This window comes from Mobula birostris, chromosome 8, assembly GCF_030028105.1.
Source record: "Mobula birostris isolate sMobBir1 chromosome 8, sMobBir1.hap1, whole genome shotgun sequence".
Taxonomy (NCBI): domain Eukaryota; kingdom Metazoa; phylum Chordata; class Chondrichthyes; order Myliobatiformes; family Myliobatidae; genus Mobula; species Mobula birostris.
In genome coordinates this window covers 99,764,474-99,786,920 of record NC_092377.1, presented here as the reverse complement: position 1 = coordinate 99,786,920, position 22,447 = coordinate 99,764,474, and the positions used below count along the sequence as shown (strand labels likewise).

The following is a 22,447-nucleotide window of genomic DNA, read 5'->3' as shown; positions in this document are numbered from 1 at the left end:
GTTGAAATGGTTGCTATTCCAGATCCAAAGCAGCATAAAAATACAATAAATAAAAAATCAACCCTATGAAACACAATGTACAATAATTGTTGAGGGTGGCTGTATATAGGTAAGATTAGCTTATATTCTTAGATTGTATGTAATTTACCTATAGATACTGTGTCCCTAAAAATTCTCCCTAATTCTTAAAAAAGATAAGGATCCTACTGAATGTGCATCTTATAGGCCTACTTCTTTGTTGAATGTGGATTCTAAGATTTTTTCTAAAATATTGGCAATGAGATTGGAGAATGTATTACCTCCAATTATTTCTGCTGATCAGACTGGAATTATTAAAAATCGTTACTCTTTTTTTAATATTAGGAGATTAATGAATATTGTTTATACTCCTTCACCCAGAATTCCAGAATGTGTTATTTCATTGGACACTGAGAAAGCCTTTGACAGAGTTGAATGGACATATTTATTTAATGCCCTTGCGAAATTTAATATTTCTATCTTGGATTAAACTGATATATCTTACTCCTTTGGCTTCAGTACTTACTAATAATCAAAGATCTCCCCTTTTTCATCTATTCCGTGGTGCTAGGCAGGGTTGCCCTCTTAGTCCACTACTATTCGATATTGCCTTGGAACCGCTAGCTATTGCTATTTGTGACTCCTCTAATATATTTGGCATTACCCGTTGAAATGAGACTCATAAACTATCACTATACGCAGATGATTTACTATTATATATTTCTAACTCAGGGAAATCTATTCCGGCAGTATTAACTTTGCTTGCTCAGTTTAGTAGTTTTTCTGGTTATAAACTGAATCTAGGTAAGAGTGAACTTTTTCCATTAAATATACAGGTTCCTATTTATAGATGTTCTCCATTTAGAGTGACTACTGACTATTTTATTTATTTGGGAGTTAAAATTACTAAGAGACATAAGGATCTATTCAAGTTCAACCTTTTACTGTTAATTAATCAGGTTAAACAACTGATTACTAAATGGTCCCCACTGTCTCTATCACTGGTTGGCCGAATTAATGCTATTAAAATAATTATTTTACCTACATTTTTGTATTTATTTCAACCGATACCAATTTTTATTCCTAAATCCTTTTTTGATACTATTGATTCCAAAATTTCCTCTTATATATGGCGGAACAAAAATCTCAGGTTAAGTAAAAAATATTTACAGAAGTCCAAGAAAGATGGTGGTTTAGCACTGCCTAACCTAAGGTTTTATTATTGGGCAATAAATCTTTGATATTTAATATTTTGGACGCAAGATTGGAATATAATTCCAAGCCCATATTGGGTAAACCTTCAAGGCTACTCTGTACAAGGGTTCTCTTTAGCTTCCATTTTAGGAACTTCACTTCCTTTTGTACAATCTAAATTGAATAAATAAATGGTTAATCCAATAGTTAAAGGTACATTGCGAATATGGTTTCAATTTTGTAAATTTTTTGGTTCGAACAAATTTATATTATCAAGCCCTATTATATCTAATTTTTTTTCCAACCCTCGGTTATGGACCAAGCCTTTTTGATGTGGAAAACGAAAGGTATAAGCAACACACATCAAAGTTGCTGGTGAACACAGCAGGCCAGACAGCATCTCTAGGAAGAGGTACCTCTTCCTAGAGATGCTGTCTGGCCTGCTGTGTTCACCAGCAACTTTGATGTGTGTTGCTTGAATTTCCAGCATCTGCAGAATTCCTGTTGTTAACGAAAGGTATAACATGTTTTTGTGACTTATTTCTGGATAACCGTTTCCTGTCTTTTGAACAGTTATCTAAGAAATTTGATTTGCCTAGATCCCTTTTTTTTTAGATATTTACAGATAAGAAATTTTTAAAATACTATGTTGCCTACCTTTCCGACCTCATACCCTACTGATATTATCGATAGAATTTTAGGTTTAAATCCTCTTCAGAAGGGATTAATAGCATCTATCTATGATATAATTATGAAATTACAGCCAGATATACCTGATAAAATTAAAAATGAATGGGAAAGGGAACTTCAACTTTGCCTACCTATAGAGAAATGGGATAAAATTTTTCAATTAGTCAGTACTTCCTCTATATGCGCTAAACATACATTAATAAAGTAGTGCATAGAGCCCACATGTCTAAAGATAAATTAGCCCATTTTTATTCCCATATAAACCCTATTTGTGACAGATGTCACTCTGAGGTGGCTTCTTTAACTCATATGTTTTGGTCCTGTCCTCTTTTGGAAAAATATTGGAAAGATATTTTTGATATTATCTCAATAGTTCTGAGTTTTGATTTACAACCCCATCCTATTACGGCAATTTTTGGATTGCCAATGGTAGAACATAGATCTTTATCTTCTTCAGCCTGTCAGAAGATTGCATTTGTTATTTTAATGGCCAGAAGATCTATTTTACTGAACTGGAAGGAGACCAGTCCTCCTACTACATTCCAATGGTTTTCCCAAACTATATTATGTTTAAGTTTAGAAAAAATTAGAAGTGATATTTTTGATCCTTCCGTTAAATTTGAAGAGACTTGGAAACCATTTATTCAACACTTTCATATGATGTAATTTGACCTTTCCGAATCCTTTGTATTAACTTAAAATATATAAATAGAGGAGCGGAGTTGACGACATTATTGAACCTGTTCGATTTAAAATATTGGTTTAGCCTTGTTTTGTTCCATTTGCTTTTTTGGGTTTAGTATTTAGTTCTTTTTTTGGGGGGTTTTCTTTGTATTATTTTTCTTCTTATTTCTTTTTTTCCTATGATTAATTACATCGTGAGTTTGGAAGTCTATTATACCTGTCTAATCTGAAATTTTTTCTGTGTATGTTTATTAACAATAAGATTATTCCATTCTCTTTCTATCAACATTGTTATTTTGTTTATCATCTTGGAAAAATTAATAAAAAGATTTCAAGAGATTAATTGTATATGTGTACATAAAGTGACGCTGGGTGCAGGAGTATCTGTGCACAAGGTGACTGACAGGAAATGATGAAGTAATAAGCAACTCTTGGCAGGAGAAACTCTTCTACATTGCAGTAGGACATATGAAAACACAGTAGGACAGTGACACCAGCACAGTGCACTCGGTGTATGGGGTAACCAGGGAGGGGTAGCACCTCTGGGGAAGGGGCTTGCCCTGTCCATTTTGGGACGGCTCATCTTTGGTCTCCACTGGACACTCAGCTCTCACCCCTGGGACCAAGTAGCTGTTTTGCATGCGACAGTGGCCACACCCCGGTACACTGCTTCGACAGGTGGGCTAAAGCAGGTGAGGGTAGCCTGGTGAAATAGGGTAGTGCGTGACCTGGCATGAGATGTCAGCTCCAGCAGACTGGGTGGATGAGATCAACAGCGAGATCCAACAGCCAAGAAGGCAGTTTTGCAACAGAGTGAAGGGCATGACAAGGCACTTCATGGTCACCCACTGCAACCAAGGATGACTCCGGCTGTGACAACTACTCATACCACTGGACCTGGTTTTCCGACATCAAGAGAGTGGAACTGCCCCAGTGCAAAGGATTTTCCACTTTATAAACTCTCTCGCACAGGTGTCATCATCTAGAGAAACACTGCACAAGTCTAACTTCACTATCACCATTCAACAGTGCAAGATGGGAAAACTCACATTCTCATTGGAGATGATTATCAGGACTTGATCTGCACCAGCAAACATTGCTACCAAGGACAGTGGCCCCAAGATGGGTCACAGAGTAACTTCTTTCATTTCTTTTACGTCTTCTTTTTATTTTGGATGTGGTTCTGTTACTGCTGGAGCCTGTTATCTACATTCTGGTGGGTGTTTTCAGACAGGCTGGAGGATCTGGACCTTTGCTGTCTCTGAGGGGTACCATGCTGCGAGCAAAGTGTACGGGATGGAGACAGGGTGTGTGCCTACAATCAACTCTTTCTCTTGCCGATCAAAGTGCTGAGGAAGACTGAAATCATCAAGGTGGGTGCGGAGGCAAGTGGCTGTTCAGCGCCATCGACCTGCTTCCCACTCGTTGCTGCTGAAGGAACGTGTCTGCATGTGTCTCTCTCTCCTTCTCGCTCTCTGCTCCCAAGGGAAGGTCCTCATGTTCAAACAATCTCTCTCTCCCTCGTTGCTGTCGGAGGATGTTGCTGGAGCAAGGTTTAATCAACGCGGTTTGTGGATTGTGGGCTCTAATTCACCCTAATGATGTGTTTCTAGTTTCTGATTGCTAGTTCTTTGTTGCTAGTTTGGGCAATTTTGATTTGGGATGACCTACAGATACTGAACACCGAGCTGAATTGAAAAATGCCTTTTGAATATGTGTTTTGTATTCTGTTTGTTGTTGCTGTTTGTGCAATCTGATTTTTTTTTACTTGGGAGGGGTGCGGGTTGATGATGTTGTTTCTTTGAATGGGTTCCATGGTTCTTCTCTGTTTCGTGGCTGTCTGTGAGGAAGACAAATCCCAGAGCTGTCTACTGCATATGTACTTTGAATCCTCTGAGCTGGCCATCAAGTGTTCTTCACAGGTTAATCCTTTCAACAGTTTCCTGCTCATTCCACCATTTTAAGGTTGAGGTGATTCTGTGGCACGCTTGCCAATCCAACCTCTTCCTGTTAAAACAGGAAATGCTAGAAAGGCTGTCCAAGACTGGGCGAGGTCTCTAGATATTGGAAACATCATCAGAGCATAAGGTATAGGAGCAGAATTAGGCTATTCGACCCACTGAGTCCTATCAGGGGGTTATGTTGATAATTGTCAGCTCCTTGTCAATCCCTGTCTTCCTCTTGTTCTCTTGTCCACCTAATGGTTTATACAAAGAAGTCATAAGAATGCTCAGATTCTATTCATTCTTGTCTCTCTGTAATAGTGACTCCACCTATTGAATGTTCTTTATATGCCTGGAATAAAGCCCATTAGACCCCAGACATGGATCTTGGAGAAGCATCAGACCATTCGGCCCATTGAATCTGCTCCACCATTCATTCCACTGAATCTGCTCTACCACCCGGCCCATTGAATCTGCTCCACCACTCGGCCCATTGAATCTGCTCCACCACCCGGCCCATTGAATCTGCTCCACCACCCGGCCCATTGAATCTGCTCCACCATTCATTCCACTGAATCTGCTCCACCACTCGGCCCATTGACTCTGCTCTACACCCGTCCCAATGACTCTGCTCCACCATTCATCAACTGATTTTTTCAAACGCATTCTCCCAGCCATCTCACTCTAATTCTTAACCCTTTACCAATCAAAAACCCATCAATCTCTGCCTTAAATACACCCAATGACGGTCTCCACAGCCTGGGAGAATGAATTTACCATCCTCTAGCTAGAGAAATTCCTCCTAATCTCTGATGTAAAGGGACATCCTTCTATTCTAAGGCTATGTCCTTATATACTAGGCTCTCCTACATCCTCTCCACATCAGTTCTATCTAGACCTTTCAGAATTGGGTACAGTTCATCGCCACCTTTCTGAACTCCAATGAGTACATGTCCAGAGACATTGAACGCTCTGCATATGTTAACCCTTCCATTCCCAGGATTATTCTTGTGAACCTTCTCTGGGCTCTCCCCTTCCTTAGAGACAGGGCCTGAAACTGTTCAAAATATTCCTGATGCAGACTGACCAATGCCTTATAAAGCCTCAGTGGTACGACAGGGATTCGGGCAGTCACTGTATGTGCTGACTAGACTCCTGCCCCTGTTCCTTACCTCCTCTCGCAAGTCGTATTGTTCAATGATATCTTTCAGCTTGCTGGAGAGCTCAGTGTTTTCCTCGTGCAGTTTGACGTTCCGCTGGGTGTGCTGGTCTATCTGGGACTGGATGTCGGCCAGGGTGTCCTGGAAATGTTTGGTCACCTCCTTGCGTTTCTCCTCCTCTTCCCTCGCCCGCTGCAAACTCTCCTCCTGCTCAGAGAGAAGCAACAGGAGGCAGCAGGGCCAATGGCAAGAATTTGAGGGAGGGGGAGGGGGAGGGGGGAGGGGAGGATGGGAGGTGGAAAGAAGAGACAATATAGTGGATAACTGCATTATTGCGAAAGCAGGTCATGAACTGTTGCACAGCAGGCAAACTCAGTCCCAACTTCCCTCAATAACAACAGTTAAAATACAGCCGGACAGGTACATGGATAGGGAAGGTTTAGAGGGAAATGGGACAAATACAGGCAAATGGGATTAGATGAGACGGGCATCTTGGTTGGCACGGAATAGTTGGGTTGAAGGGCCTTTCTTTCCATGCTGTGTGACTCCATGTCGATAAGAAAGAAGGGGATAGAGAAGATATAAAGAGTGAAAGAGACAAATAGAGAGAAAGAGAGGAAAAGGAGAAGGGAGGAAAGTTAAAGTTAGGACAGTCACTTCTACTATATTCAGTCCATCACATCTGTGCCAGCCATTCAGCCCCAATTATCACTAATCCCATTTATTCTCCCCATATTGACATCAACTCCTCCAAGGTTCTACCACTCACCTATACACTGGGGGCAATTTACGGTGGCCAGTTTACTCGCTGGGAAACCTCTTAGAGAATGCAACACACAAAATGCTGGAGGAACTCAGCAGGTCAAGCGGCATCCTGAAAGAAGAGTCTTGGCCTGAAGCATTCTCTATTGATTTCTCTCCATAGATGCTGCCCGACCTGCACTCCTTCCCTCCACGAGCCTGCAGGTCATGCTTGGGGAGGCATAGCACCTGATAAGTGACCGCACCACCCCCCACCCCAAACGGGCTAACTTGAAGCCACGGGAGCAGGTGGTGGATGGTCAGATAAGCAGCTGGTGCATGTCACACATCCTGGTGATGCGACCACTGACGCCAAGCAGACAGTCTCTGAAGAGTATTGACAAATGGCTGAGGTCACCTGAATTGTAAAGTCACTGCCCAGAAGAAGGCAATGGCAAACCACTTCTGTAGAAAAACTTGCCAAGGACAATCACTGGGTGTATTTAAGGCAGTGGTTAATTGATTCTTGATTAGTCAGGGCATGAAGGGATACAGGGAGAAGACAGGCGATTGAGGCTGAGAGGGAAATGGATCAGCCATGATGAATTAGCAGAGCAGACTCGATGGGCCAAATATTCTAATTCTGCTCTTATACCTCATGGTCATCATGATATCTCACATCATGGTGAGCTTATCATGCTCATGGAAAGACCATGACTGCCTACATCACACGATATGGCAATAAAGAAGCTGAAGATATCCAGCATCTGCAGAATCTCTTGTGTCTGCATTTGGGATACCTTTTTTTATAGGTATTCTTCTAACTTTAAATTCAAACACTTGTGGAAAATATTGTTTTGGGAACAGAACAGCTAGCTTTTGGTCCTGATTGAAATCCACTGGCAGACGGCTCAGTATATTTCACAGAACTTCCTCTGTGGATTCTGCTGGTGTTCCTGTAGACCAGGGGTCCCCAGCCCTTTTTATGTCATGAACCCCAACCATTACACAGGTCCAGAGAGCTATCAGTTTAAATGGATGGTAAATATGTCATTAACTTAAAATATTTTAATTTTTTTTGCATTTAACTGCTTCTGAGTATTTTCCAATATTTGTTGGTTTCAATTTTGTTATTTAAATTAATTAATATTTTCAGTTCTTTCAAATAGTTATTTGAATATTTATTCAAATAGCTGGGGCCTTAAAAGTCATTGGTCAGATAGCATTTGGAGTATTATGAGCAGTGTTGGGCCCATTATCCAAGGAAAGATGGAGAAGGCTCAGAGGAGGTGCGTGCGAATCATCTCAGGGATGAAAGAACCTCAGTTACTCTATGGGGAGCAGTTTGATGGCTCTGGGCCTGTACTTGCTGTGAGTTAGAAGACTGAGGGGGATCTCACTGAAACCCTACTGAATATTGAAAAGCCCAGATAGAGTGGATGTGGAGAGGATATTTCCTACAACGGGGGAGTCTAGGACAGGGGGCATAGCCTCAGAATAGTGAGACGTAGATTTAGTACAGAGATGAAGATGAGAAGATGAGTTTAGCCAGAAGATCGTGTAGTTCATTGACAGACGGCTGTTGAGATTAAGTCATTGAGTATATTTAAAGCATGGGTTGACCAGCCTTGATTAATCAGGACATCAAAAGTTAAGTGGATAAGGCAAGAGAATGAGGTTGAGGGGGATTATACATCAATTCTGCTCCTATACCTTATGGTCTTGTGGTTTTTGAATAAAAAAATAGCCAAGTTCTTTGACAGCGTTGATGGCTGGTTCAGACTGGAGGGAAGAGTTAACTCTTTCTCAAAGCACCTGGCTGCATAGGTACTTTCTTTTGGGTCCTGCTTTAGAAAAGAGTGGCTTTAGCAAAGATATAGCTGGTGAGAGGGAATGGCGATGGATTGGCAGGCTATTATTACATTGTGGGCTTCTAATCCAGTTTCCCTCACTTATGATCCTACCTGTTGTGATCCACCTTTTTATGTGTGCGATACCTCATATGATTCCCCCCTCATGTCCGTGATCCCATACATGGTTCCAGCTATCTGTGTGATCCACACCCTGACTCTATGATCCACCATCTCAGCAGTGTGTAACCTGTGTGACCAAACTCCTCATCTGGGTCACCCCCACCTGTGTGATTCCCTCTCACCTGGGCAACTCCCACCTGTGTGATTCCCTCTCACCTGGGTCACCCCCACCTGTGTGATTCCTCCTCACCTGTCCCCCCATGTGATCCCCCTCACCTGGGTCACCTCCACCTGCATGATTCCTCCTCACCTGAGTCCCCACATGTGATTCCCCCTCACCTGGGTCACCCCCACCTGTGTGATTCCACTGTTACCTGCATCACCCCACCTGTGTGATTCCCCCTCATCTGGGTCCCCCCACCTGTGTGATTCCCCCTCACTTGAGTCACCCCCATCTGTATGATTCACACTCACCTGGGTCACGCCCACCTGTGTGATTTCCCCATCACCTGGGTCACTCTACCTGTGTGATTCCCCCTCACCTGGTCACCACCTGTGTAATTCCCCCCTCACCTAGGTCCCCCATCTGAGTGATTTTCCCTCACCTTCATCCCCCACCTGTGTGATTCACACACACCCGTGTCACCCCAACTGTGTGATTCCCCCCTCACCTGGGTTCCCCCCACCTGTGTGACTCACCCCTCACCTGTATCATCCCACTTGTGTGATTCCCCCCTCACCTGCGCCAGCTCATCTATGTGATTACCCCCCCTCTCCACCTGGGTCAACCCAACATAATTCACCCCTCACCTGCATACCCCACCTGTGTGATTTCTCCCTCACCTGGTCACCCCACTTCTGTAATTCCCCCTCACCTGTGTCACCCCCACCTGTGTGATCCATGTCATCCAAGGTGACACTGCCTCGTGTGTGCTCTTCTGCCCCACCCCTCAGCAGACAGCTGGGTCAGTAATATCTGTCAGGGAGATCTACACGCTCACCGTGGGTTTAATGATTTCCATGTAACTTAGCTGGTCTCAGCAAACGTAGGCTGCGACCTCTAAGGTGGATTGCCACTCACCTTGAGGGTCTTGTTGTGCCTTTGAAGTTCCCGGCACAGACTCTCAAGCTTGCTGCGGGCCAGGATTGCCCTGGTGTGCTCACCCTGCAGGTGGTCCTTCTCCTTGGTGAGCTGAACCTGTTTCCTCTGGAGTGACTTCCTCTGTTTCTGCTCACCCCGGTACTCCTCTAGCTGAAGACAGACAACAAGGATCAACATTTAGAAAGGCAAGGACTGCTACGGACAGGCAGGATAGCTTTGTGTTTTGAAAATCATGTCTCACTAGTTTGATTGTGCTTTTTGTAGAGGTGAGTAAAAGATCTACAAAGTTGGGTTGGTAGATGTTATCTGTATGGACTTTAGCCATGGCTTTTGACAAGGTCCCACATGGTAGGCGGGACCAGAAGTTTAGAATAGATGGGATCCAGAGTGAGCTAGCCATTTAGATACAAAATAATCTTGATGGAAGGAGGAAGAGGGTCTTTCAGATTGGAGACATGTAACAAATAATGTACTGCTGGGATTGGTGCTGGGTCAACTGTTGTTTAATCATTTATATTAACAATCTGGATGACAATGTCGATGGCATGGTTGATAAATTTGCAGATGACATCAAAATTGGTGGCTAGGACAGTTAAGAAAGTTTTTGATGATTAAAGTGGGATCTAGACGGGATATTTAAGGCAGAAGTTGATAGATTTTTGATTAGTCAGGACATGAAGGGCTGCGGGGAGAGGACAGGAGATTGGGACTGAGGGGAAAATGCATCAACCATGATGAGCTGATGTAGCAGATTTGATGCTGCTATATCTTATGGTCTTGGATCAAGTGGAGGAATGGGATAATGACTGATGGAGCTTTTGGGCTTTCCCTCCCCCCAGGTTGGCTGAGAATGGAACTAGAGGTCATAAGTTTAGGGTGAAAGGTGAACTATTTAAGTTGAATCTAATGATGGTGAGAGTGTGAAATCAGCTGCCAGTGGTAATGGTATATTTGAACATTTTAGAGAAATTTGGGGAAGTGTGTGAAGGATAGAGATATTGAGAGATTTGGTCTAGGTGCAGTAGATGGGACTAGGCAGAAGATTGGGTCAGCATGGACTAAATGGGTTGAAGGGCCTATTCCTTAGTTATCATTCTCCATGAGTCTATGACTAAGGGTGAGGTGCTGCACTTTGGTCAGTTATACCAGAGCAGAATTACACAGTAAATAGTATGGTGCTGGAGAGCGTTATAGAATAGAGGGTCACAGGGGTGCGGGTACATAGTTCCCTGAAAGTGATAACATGGTAGACAGAGCGGTGAAAAAGGCTTTTGGCACATTCGTCTCATCGGTCAGGGCACTGAGTGTAGGAATTGGAACCTTGTGTTAAAACTGTGCGGGTCACTAATGAAACACACTTGGAGTACTGCACAAGTCGCTAATGAGACACACTTGGAGTACTGTGAGCAGTTCTGGTCACTCAGTTCTATCATTGAGCTGGAGAGGGTGCAGAAAAAATGGACAAGGATCTGGAGGGCTTAATAGGCTGGATCTTTTTTTCATAGAACATAGGAGACTGGGGGAGAAATACAAAATCATGAAGGTAGGGGAGTCAAAATAGAGGGAACAGGTTTAAGCTGAATAGGGAGAGATTTAAAAGAAATGTGCTAAGGTGCATTATGATCCTATGACTCTAATACCTGTCTTATGCTCCTTCACCTGTTCATTTTTGTTCCCTTGGACAATCCATGAAGTTTTCTACATAATTTCTCTCCCTTCTCTGGTTTGGGAACATGCATAAACTGGTAATAAAAAATCTCTGTACTGAAGGCCTCAGTTACTGTTTGAATTGCTAATTTTATATTCCCATTCCCCCAAGTCAGCACTGCCCCGTTGTAAATGGGTTTTCTCCAGCTGCCTGTTTTTAACTTGGAGTGATCAGTATTTTCCATAGCAATTCACGGCTGATTTATTATCCCTCTCATTATTGATCCCAAGACTGCTAAAATGCAAACTCTCCAAACTATACAGACCCCACCTGCCCCAGGACCCCAGGAATGCAATTCACTCTCTTCTAAAAGTTAGACAACATCACACTGCAGGCACTAGGACCCAAGGGAAGTACATCACATGAATGAATGACTAGTTGCTGTTTGTGAAAGGGGGGAGAGTAATATTAGGAATAGGATTATTCTCCATAAGCACATAAGAACATAACGTATGTAAGACACACAGGCCATTTAAGCCCTTGCAACACACATCAAAGTTGCTGGTGAACGCAGCAGGCCAGGCAGCATCTGTAGGAAGAGGTGCAGTCGAAGTTTCAGGCCGAGACCCCTCGTCAGGACTAACTGGAGGAAGAGTGAGTAAGGGATTTGAAAGTTGGAGGGGGAGGGGGAGATCCAAAATGATAAGAGAAGACAGGAGGGGGAGGGAAAGAGCCAAGAGCTGGACAGGTGATAGGCAAAAGGGGGATACGAGAGGATCATGGGACAGGAGGTCCGGGAAGAAAGACGGGGGGGGGGGACCCAGAGGATGGGCAAGAGGTATATTCAGAGGGACAGAGGGAGAAAAAGGAGAGTGAGAGAAAGAATGTGTGCATAAAAATAATAATAAGTAACAGCTGGGGTACGAGGGGGGCCTAAGCGGAAGTTAGAGAAGTCGATGTTCATGCCATCAGGTTGGAGGCTACCCAGACGGAATATAAGGTGTTGTTCCTCCAACCTGAGTGTGGCTTCATCTTTACAGTAGAGGAGGCCGTGGATAGACATGTCAGAATGGGAATGGGATGTGGAATTAAAATGTGTGGCCACTAGGAGATCCTGCTTTCTCTGGCGGACAGAGCACAGGTGTTCAGCAAAGCGGTCTCCCAGTCTGCGTCAGGTCTCGCCAATATATAAAAGGCCACATCGGGAGCACCGGACGCAGTATATCACCCCAGTCGACTCACAGGTGAAGTGTTGCCTCACCTGGAAGGACTGTTTGGGGCCCTGAATGGTGGTAAGGAAGGAAGTGTAAGGGCATGTGTAGCACTTGTTCCGCTTACATGGATAAGTGCCAGGAGGGAGATCAGTGGGGAGGGATGGGGGGGACGAATGGACAAGGGAGTTGTGTAGGGAGCGATCCCTGGGGAATGCAGAGAGGAGGGGGGAGGGTAAGATGTGCTTAGTGGTGGGATCCCGTTGGAGGTGGCAGAAGTTACGAAGAATAATATGTTGGACCCGGAGGCTGGTGGAGTGGTAGGTGAGGACCAGGGGAACCCTATTCCTAGTGGGGTGGCGGGAGGATGGAGTGAGAGCAGATGTACGTGAAATGGGGGAGATGCGTTTAAGAGCAGAGTTGATAGTGGAGGAAGGGAAGCCCCTTTCTTTAAAAAAGGAAGACATCTCCCTCGTCCTAGAATGAAAAGCCTCATCCTGAGAGCAGATGCGGCAGAGACGGAGGAATTGCGAGAAGGGGATGGCGTTTTTGCAAGAGACAGGGTGAGAAGAGGAATAGTCCAGATAGCTGTGAGAGTCAGTAGGCTTATAGTAGACATCAGTGGATAAGCTGTCTCCAGAGACAGAGACAGAAAGATCCAGAAAGGGGAGGGGGGTGTCGGAAATGGACCAGGTAAACTTGAGGGCAGGGTGAAAGTTGGAGGCAAAGTTAATAAAGTCAACGAGTTCTGCATGCGTGCAGGAAGCAGCGCCAATGCAGTCATCGATGTAGCGAAGGAAAAGTGGGGGACAGATACCAGCAACTTTGATGTGTGTTGCTTGAATTTCCAGCATCTGCAGAATTCCTGTTGTTTCCATTTAAGCCCTTGTTTCTGTTGCACCGTTCAATAAGTTTTGACTGATCTTTTTACTCTGCACCACTGTCTTGCATTAATATCTGTTAATATCAAAAACTCTATGGAACATTGTCGTGAATAAGCTCAGTGAGCGAGCCTCCACAGTTCTGCTGGGAACTCAATTGCAAAAGTTGGGATCTTGACATTATTTTCTCTGGTCCATGTTGCAACTTCATAAAGATTGTTTCTAAGATTTTCCCTATTACTTGTGCCAGGTTAACTAGTCATACTTCCCATTAATTTTCTCTTATTCCTTCCTTCCAGGCTGTGGGAACCACTCTCAAACCTTTGGAATTTTGGAAGATAACAGTCATTGTATCCACTATCCCCTTCAAATCCCTAGGATGTAGTTCAGGTCCCAGATTTTTATCCAGTGCCAGTCCCATTAACATGCCAATGAAGGATCTCAACCTGAAACTTTGACTGCTTATTCCCCTCCAGAGGTACTGCCTGACCTTCCTAATTCCTTCATCATTTTTGCCTATTAGTTGCCCCTTAGTTTCTTCAAATACTTTTAAGGTGATTGGAGGAAAGCTCAGGGGGATGTCAGAATTCAGCGTTTTATACAGAAAGTGGTGGGTGCATGGAATGGGGTGGAGGTAGAGGCAGATACATTAGGGACATTCAATAAACTTTTATGTGGGTACATGGATGACAGAAAAATGGAGGGCTATGTAGGAGGGAAAGGGTTAGATTGATCTTAGAATAGTTTAAAGGGCCAGCACAATATTGTGGGCCAAAGGGCCTGTCCTGCGTTGTAATGCTCTGTGATCAGAAACTTTTTTCCTAATAATTACTCCTACCACTTCTTCATTTATTCTGGAACCACTTTCCTTCAGTGTTTCTCAGACATTTTTTCAGGTTTCTTCCATGAGGACAAAATATTTGTTTAATTCATCTGTCATTTTCTTTTTCTCCCATTATAATGTCTTCTTTCTTAGTCTTTAAGGGAGCCACATTAATCTTAGCTAATGATTTCCTTTTTACATATCCTTAGAAACATTTACAGACTATAGCCTAATTCAGAGTACCTCTGGCTACACAGTGATTTGGGACATGCTACTGTTATGAAGCGGTCATATAAAGCAAGTTGTTAATAATCAAAACATTATCATTTGACTTCAGGAATTTATGGGCTTAGAATAGAAAGATTAAAGATGATTTTTATTTGCTACATGTATATAGAAACATCGAAGCATGCAGCGAAATCCGTTGTTTGTGTCAACAACCAACACAATCTGGGGACGTGCTGGGGGCAGCCCGCAAATGTCATCACACATTCCGGCGCCAGTGTACCATGCCCACAATGCACTAATGTGCTTGGAATGAGGGAGGAAACCCGAGCACCCTGAAGAAACCCGCGTGGTCACAGGGAGGATGTGTAAACTCCTTACAGACAACAAGGGAACTGACCCTGGATCGCCGGTGCTGCAATAGTGTTACACTAACCGCTACGCTGCCATGCTGCCCCTTTGCCATGACACTTCAGAACCTTATAAAGAACAAAGTTGACTGGTCTTGCTTGTTTGTTGGTGAAACATCCCGTTGTGACGCTACGTTGACACCAGAAACGTGGTGATACTTACTGGCCGCCCTCTGCACAGTCTATGTCATATGGTCTAATCTCCAGACTATGTAGGTTGTTGATGCAAAACCACACATCTCGTGTCTGAAAATCATAGAAAAGTACAGCACAGAAACAGGCCCTTTGGCCCATCTAGTCCATGCTGAACCATTAAAACTGCCTACTCCCATTCACCTGCACCGGACCATAGCCCTCCATACCCCTACCATCCATGCACATATCTAAACTTTTCTTGCACACATCACATAGCTGGCAACTCATTCCACACTCTCAGTGAAGAAGTTTCTCCTTATGTTCCCCTTAAACTTTTCACCTTTCACCTTTAACCCATAACATCTAGCTGTAGTCAGTGGAAAAAGCCGGCTTGCTGTATGCTGCATTTGACAATATGATTCGATCTAGATGGGACAGAAAAGAAAGATAATCTTGGATCTTGAATCTGATGGTGACCAGCCTCCATTCAGATGTTGCCCAGAGTAGAGCCTTTGTGAAGAGACATGAGGAAATAGTTCCCAGGCAGTTTTGTGCCTCTTGAGGTGATTCCCATTAAGGAGTGGGAAAAAGTCATGCAGTAGATGAAGTTCATTTTACTGACCAGTTCTGAGTACTTCAGCAACAGAATTTCTTGCCTCTCCTCGGGCGAGCTTATCTTGTTTAGAGTCTGCATCAAAGTAGCAACCTCCTTCCCTATATATAAAGACACAAAGTTAAAATCAAAATTTTGGTTCGCTCTCAGTGAGATGACAATGTGGAACTAGCCACAGGTAATCTATAAACACAGGAGATTCTGCAGATGCTGGAAATCGAGAGCAACACACACAGAATGATGAAGGAACTCAGTCTGCATTCTCTGGTGAGGAATAAACAGACAGCTGATTATTGAGTTCAGGAGGAGGAAACCAGAGGTCCTTGAGCCAATCCTCATTGAGGATCAGAGCTGGAGAGGGTCAGCAACTTTAAATTCCTGGGTGTTATTGTTTCGGAGGACCTGTGCTGGGTCCAGCACGTGAGTGCATTATGAAGAAAGCATGACAGCACCTCTAATGTTTGTGTAGATTCAGCATGGCATCTAAAACTTTGACAAATAGCTATAGATGTGTGATGGAGAGTATATTGACTGATTGCATCACAGCCTGGTATGGAAACACAAATGCTTTAAATTGAAAAGCCTTCAAGATAATGGACATGGCCCAGTCCATCCCAGGAAAAGCTCTCTCCGCTATTGAGTACATCTAACAAAGCATTTTCATGAGAAAGTGGCATTCATCATTAGGGACCCCACCATCCAGGTTATGCTCTCTTCTCACTGTGCCACCAGGAAGGTGGTACAGGAGCCTTAGGACTTACACTACCAGATTCAGGGACAGTTATTACCCCCAACCATCAGGCTCAAAGGGGATAACTTCACTCAACTTCACTTGCTCCATCATTGAATTGTTCCCACAACCAACTGGCTCACTTTCAAGGACTCTTCATCACATGTTCTTGATACTTATTGCTTATTTATTATTATTATTTCTTCTTTCAATTTGTTGTCTTTTGCATATGGGTTAAATGCCCAAGTTGGTGTGGTCTTTCATTGATTTCTATTATGGTTAGTATTCCATTATGGACTTATTGAGTATGTCCACAGGAAAATGAATCTCAGGGTTGTATATAGTGACATATATGTACTTTGATAATGAATTTATTTTGAACAGTATGCAAGCAAGCTTTTCACACTACCTTACTACATGGGACAATACTAAACCAATTCTAATTCAAATAACCAGTCAGAATGTTAAAAGTCTCTGTCAGATCAGATCTTTACACAGGAAGATGGAAGGAGATACTGGAGCATCAGGACTCACACTTCCAGCTTCAGGAACAGTTTGTTGCACGGGGCGACTGAGGAGAAGCCAAGTGCTGGACACCAGCATGTTGACTGAGTTGGGGGTGCTGGCGTAGTCGTGAATGTAGAACAGCAAACCGGAGGAATCTTGACAAGGAGGCGGGATCTACAGGGACTATCTTGAAACTAGAGCAGAACTTGGAACTAAACTTAGAACCAACGGTTCTAAGTGGATGAGAGAATGAAGTATCACACAAGAATAGACCAGCAAACTAGCAACCTGTGTAGTGACGCCACTGTACTTATTTCACAGTCTCTGATGCAAACCACGTGTACTGTAATTAAGTAAACTAGCAGCAATTGGAAATCTAATGGCTGAAATTAGGGCATAATCAGGGAGCAAGGAGCGTTAAAGGGGAACAACCAAACAGAACCATAACACAGTCATTACCCCTCAACCATCATGTTCTTGAACCAAAGGGAATAACTTCACTCAACTTCACTTGTCCCATCACTGAACTGCTCCCACAACCTATGGACTCACTTTGTCTCATGTTCTTGACATTTATTACTTATTTATTATTATAATAATTATTATTATCATCATAATTTTATTATGTTTTTACTTTTTGTATTTGCATTGTTAGTTTTTTTTTGTGCATTGGCTATTTGTCTGTCCTGTTGGGTGTGGCCTTTCATTGATTCTGTTGTGTTTCTTGTGAATAACTGCAAGAAAATTTTGGAGCTGTATATGGTGACATATATGTACTTCCAAAATAAATTTGCTTTGAACTTTGAACCCTTCATCAGGACTGGAAAGGAAGGGGGAAGAAACCAGAATAAGAAGATGGGGGAAGGGAAGGAGTACAAACTGGCAGATGATAGGTGAGACTAGATGAGGGGAAAGTGAGTGAGTGGGTGGGAGAGGGGATGATGTGAGAAACTGGGACGTGATAGGTGGAAGAGGTAAAGGGTTGAAGAAGGAGGAATCTGATAGGAGAGGAGAAAGGGCCATGGGAGAAAGGGAAAGAGGAAGGGCACCAGGGAGAGGTGATGGGCAGGTGATGGGAAGAGAAGGGACAAGTGGGGAATTAGAATGGGGAATGAATAAAAAGAGAAGAGGTATATGGAGAAGCTCCCTTCCTCTTTCTTGCTAGTAAGCTTCTGGATGACACCAAAACTGGTGAAGTACAATTGGTAATTTGTAGTCAGTTTGTTAATATGATATGTACTGAGATGCAGTAAAAATCTAATTTCTATGTGTTATCCAGGCATATTGTTCCATCCAGAAGCACACTGAGGTGGTAAAAAGAGACCCTGCATCAGTCTTGGCTCAGAACATCTGCTTCTTCCTCTCTCAAGGTGCAGCCTGACCTGCTGAGTTCCTCCAGCATTTTGTGTGTGTTACTCTGGATTTCCAGCATCTGCAGAATCTCTTGTGTTTATAAAGAGAATACAGAGTTACAATGGCAGAGAAAGTGCAGTGCAGGTAGACAAGTACTGTTCAAAGGCCATAATGAGGTAGACTGGAAGAACAAATGATCATTTCAATTGTACAAAAGGTCCATTTAGGAGTCTGATGACAGGGGATAGATGTACTTGAGTCTACAAAATCCAGTGGGTTTCCTCCCACATTCCAAAGACACACTGGTAGATTAATTAGTCAATGTAAGTTACATCCTGATAAATCTTGTAGGTAAGTGTCAAGAGTAGTGGTTGGACATATAGGAAAGGATAGTATACAAGACTACCGAGACCTAAAATGAAAGGGTTAATGTGTGAGGAATATCTGATGGCTCTGGGCCTGTACTCACAGGATTTTAGAAGAATGGGGGGGGGGGGGAGTTCATTGAAGCCTACTGAATATTGAAAGGCCTATGCTATTTAATAGTTCAGTAATATTTGAGTAATATTGTTTGATTAAGCATGCTTTGTTGTTTATATAATTCACTATGGTTATATGTAAAACTATGTGAATTGCATACATCATCACACTACTCTGTGAAACAGGCTTAATCATGAAGTTAGACTCATATATCAGATTCCTGTGTCTTTGAATTAGTTTAATGTTTTGAAGTTACAAAACATAACATTGTTGACAAGGTGTTTTTAAAATGTTCCCAAGATTGTTACCGAGCTATTGAAGCGCTGCGAGATGTTTGAATTTAAAAAAATGCAGGTAAAAAAATACAATCCAGCATGTGCAGAGACTGTTGAGTTAAAAAAGAACAGCATAGCATGTGTCATTTGGAAGGAAAGACATGAATGAAATTTTTGACAAAGGCCAGAAAATGCAAAAATTCACTGGTTCATGAAGAGTGAGCACCAGGGGATAATAATCATAAAAAAGAGGAGAAATGGCTCGCCACATCAGAAAGATTGACAAGTTTGATTACACAAAAGATAACTGGAATATGTATACTGGACAAACTGAACAGTTTTTGACACAAATGAAATAGCCAATGAGAAACAATTACCAATTTTGCTGAGTGCATTGGGTTTCCCCTCATTCTTTTAAATTCAGTGAGTAGAGGCCCAGAGCCATCAAATGCTCTTTATATGACAAGCCTTTCAATCCCAGAATAATTTCATGAACCTCCTTTGAATTCTGTCCAATGTTGTCATATCCTTTCTTAGTTAAGGGCCCAAAACTGCTCACAATACCCCAAGAGAAGTCTCACCAGTGCTTTTTAAAGCCTTAACATTACATCATTGCTTTTACATTCTAGTCATCTCAAAATGAATACTAACATTGCATTTGCCTTCCTTACCACTGACTCCACCTGCAAATTAATCTTTAGGGAATCCTACATGAGGACTCCCAAATCCCTTTGCCCTTTAGATGTTTGCATTTTCTCTCCATTTGGAGAATAGTCCACGCTATTATTTCTTCTTCCAAAGTGCATGACCACACACTTCCTGACACTGTATTCCAACTGCCACCTCTTTGCCCATTCTCTTAATCTGTCTAAGTCCTTCTGTAGTGTCTTTACTTCCTCTAAACTACCTGCCCCTGCACCTATCTTTGTATCATCCGTAAACTTGGCCACAAAGCCATCAAATCTGTCAACTAAATCATTGACACATAACGTAAAAATAATCAATCCCAACACAGACCCTTGTGAAACACCATTAGTTAATGGCAGCCAACCAGAAAAGGCTCCCTTTATTCCCACTCTTTGCCTCCTACCAATCAGCCAATGCTCTATCCATGCTTTCCTGAAATACCGTAGGCTCCTAACTTGTTAAGCAGCCTTATGTGTGGCACCTTGTCAAAGGCCTTCTGAAAATCCAAGTACACAACATCCACCAATTCTCCTTTGTGTGTCCTGCTTGTTATATCTTCAAAGAATTTCAACAGATCTGTCAGGGAAGATTTTCCCTTAAGGAAATGATGCTGGCTATGGCTTATTTTATCATGTGCCTCCAAGAATCCAGAATCCACATCCTTAACAATTGAATCCAGCATCTTCCCGACCACTGAGGTCAGGCTAACTGGTCTGTAATTTCCTTTCTTCTGTCTCGCTTCCTTCTTGAAGAATGGAGGACACATACAAAGAGAATGTCAGGCAGAAAAAAAAATAAATGGACTGCATAGAGAAGAGAAAAAGTTGAAAATTCAAGTTGCAGTTTCAAAATGAGCACTAATCTGCACACTGTTGAGGAAAAATCTGATAATGATCAGAGTGATACAGGACTGTACAGCCTTGAGATTTAAAATGTGAAAACTAATAATAGACAAGCAACATGGCTTATGCCTGAAGTGAATGGCAAATTAATTAAAATGAAATTGAACACTGACTGGCCTTTTTCAGTCATTCCACAAAATGAGTTTTAATGGCATTTCAAATATACTAAACTAAAGCCTACAGATAACCAACTAAGAACTTATACTGGAGAAAAGATACCTCCTGTGGAAATGACATTCCTAACAGTGAAACAAAACAACCAACAAGCCACATTGTACATGTACTATATGTAGTAAAAACAGGAGGACCACCATTATTGGCACATGATTGGCTGAGATGACTACAGCTTGATTGGAAATCCATCCGCCGTTTGCTCGTCACATCTTCTGCATTAGAGTCAACTGAAAGTGAATTAACAAATGTACTGGATGATGCCACAACAGTCTCCATGAACTGTTGCCCAAAGGAGGGCAAGCATACATTGTTGCCAACCCCTGTGCCTCTGGTTGGAAGGCACATTCGACCATGCCTCTTAGAGGAAGTGTGAAAGTGACAAAAGCAATGGTCCAACTACAACAGAAAACTTCTAATATGTTAATCAGGTAGCTACTTGCGAAATGTGGCTTGGTTTTAAGCTGCAAGAGAGTTCAAGGAGCTTCAGGAAAGTTGAAAGTATTCAACTTTTGTGAACATAAAGAACCAGAACCTCCTCTGCATGCATTAAGGTCATTTCATGAACTTAAAGTTGGAAATAAAAAGCTGCTTGTAAAAGTAGATGCGAAGACCACAGACCAGCTGGGTGAATGGAAGGCCAAAACGAAAGGAGTCAATGGAGCTATGAAAACAGGATTTGTCAAATGATGTGGTGCATGAAGAAGCCAAGAGGAGAGATCAGATCATAAAGTGAGCAGTAGAAGGATTAATAAGAGAATTCTCCAGTGAACCTTCCCAAGATCGAGATGCACAAACTTGAAGAAGATAAAGGAAGCAGAAAAAAGGTGGCTGTCTCAGACCAACTCGGAGGAGGCCCCAGAACCTGAGATTGTTCTTGCAGCCATGCCTCAACTTGTCAGGAAAGACATTATCCCACAAGAGTAAGAAATCCACCACAGCAATTAAATCTTCAGGCCTGAATGGGACAAATTAAAATTGACTATGCTGTGGATATCTATATAGTAGTTGTATTATATGGTATACTGTGTATACAGTTGAGATGCATTCTCTATCGAGTTGGAATTTATAGCTAAGCAGGGAGGAGTGTTGTGTATTTAATATTTCAATAATTATTTGAGTAATATTGTACATTGACTAAGCATAATGCTAACAATGTTTATATAATTCATTATGAGTTACATGTATAAATACATGAATTGTACGAGGGGTGATTGATAAGTTCGTGGCCAAAGGTAGAAGGAGTCAATTTTAGAAAACCTAGCACATTTATTTTTCAACATAGTCCCCTCCTACATTTACACATTTAGTCCAGCAGTTGTGGAGCATATGGATCTCTTCTTTGTAGAAGTTGGCGTCTTGGACCTCCACAGCAGGGGTGATTGATAAGTTCGTGGCCTAAGGTAGAAGGCGATGAGTTATACAGCTCTTGTTACATGCAGATGCAGTTTAACTCTTTGAGTGATTATGCAGAAACTTTGAAGTTAATAACTCATCTCCTTCTACCCTAGGTCACAAACTTATCCATCACCCCTGCTGTTGACCACTTTCTGGAGGTCCAAAACGCCGACTTCTACAAAGAAGGGATCCGTATGCACCACTACTGCTGGATGAAGTGTGTAAATATAGGAGGGGACTATGTTGAAAAATAACTGTGCTAGGTTTTCTAAAATTGACTCCTTCTACCTTAGGCCGCGAACTTATCAATCAACCCTCGTATAAGTAATCATGCTACTATGTGATATGTGTGTGCCTCGCTTGAAGTAAAAATGAAAGTTAGCTGTGCCTCGCTTGAAGTAAAAATGAAAGTTAGACTCACATTTTGGACTCCCTGTTTTCCTTTGAATTAGTTTAATATTTTGACGTTACAAAACAAAACAGCCTGGACTGA

The 22,447-nt window shown here is 42.5% G+C and overlaps 1 protein-coding gene across 3 annotated transcripts in view; it reads right to left on the bottom strand.

Annotated features, from left to right (window-relative positions):
- LOC140201530 (uncharacterized) overlaps positions 1-22,447 on the bottom strand; it is an 85,751-nt gene that overhangs the window by 26,254 nt on the left and 37,050 nt on the right. For all 3 annotated transcript variants that reach the window (XM_072265779.1, XM_072265777.1, XM_072265778.1), the window contains exons 3-5: positions 15,461-15,552; positions 9,485-9,655; positions 5,702-5,896 (exon numbers count right to left, since the gene is read on the bottom strand). In XM_072265779.1, coding sequence (XP_072121880.1) covers positions 5,702-5,896; positions 9,485-9,655; positions 15,461-15,552 — 458 coding nt within the window. The remainder of the gene's footprint in view (positions 1-5,701; positions 5,897-9,484; positions 9,656-15,460; positions 15,553-22,447) is intronic.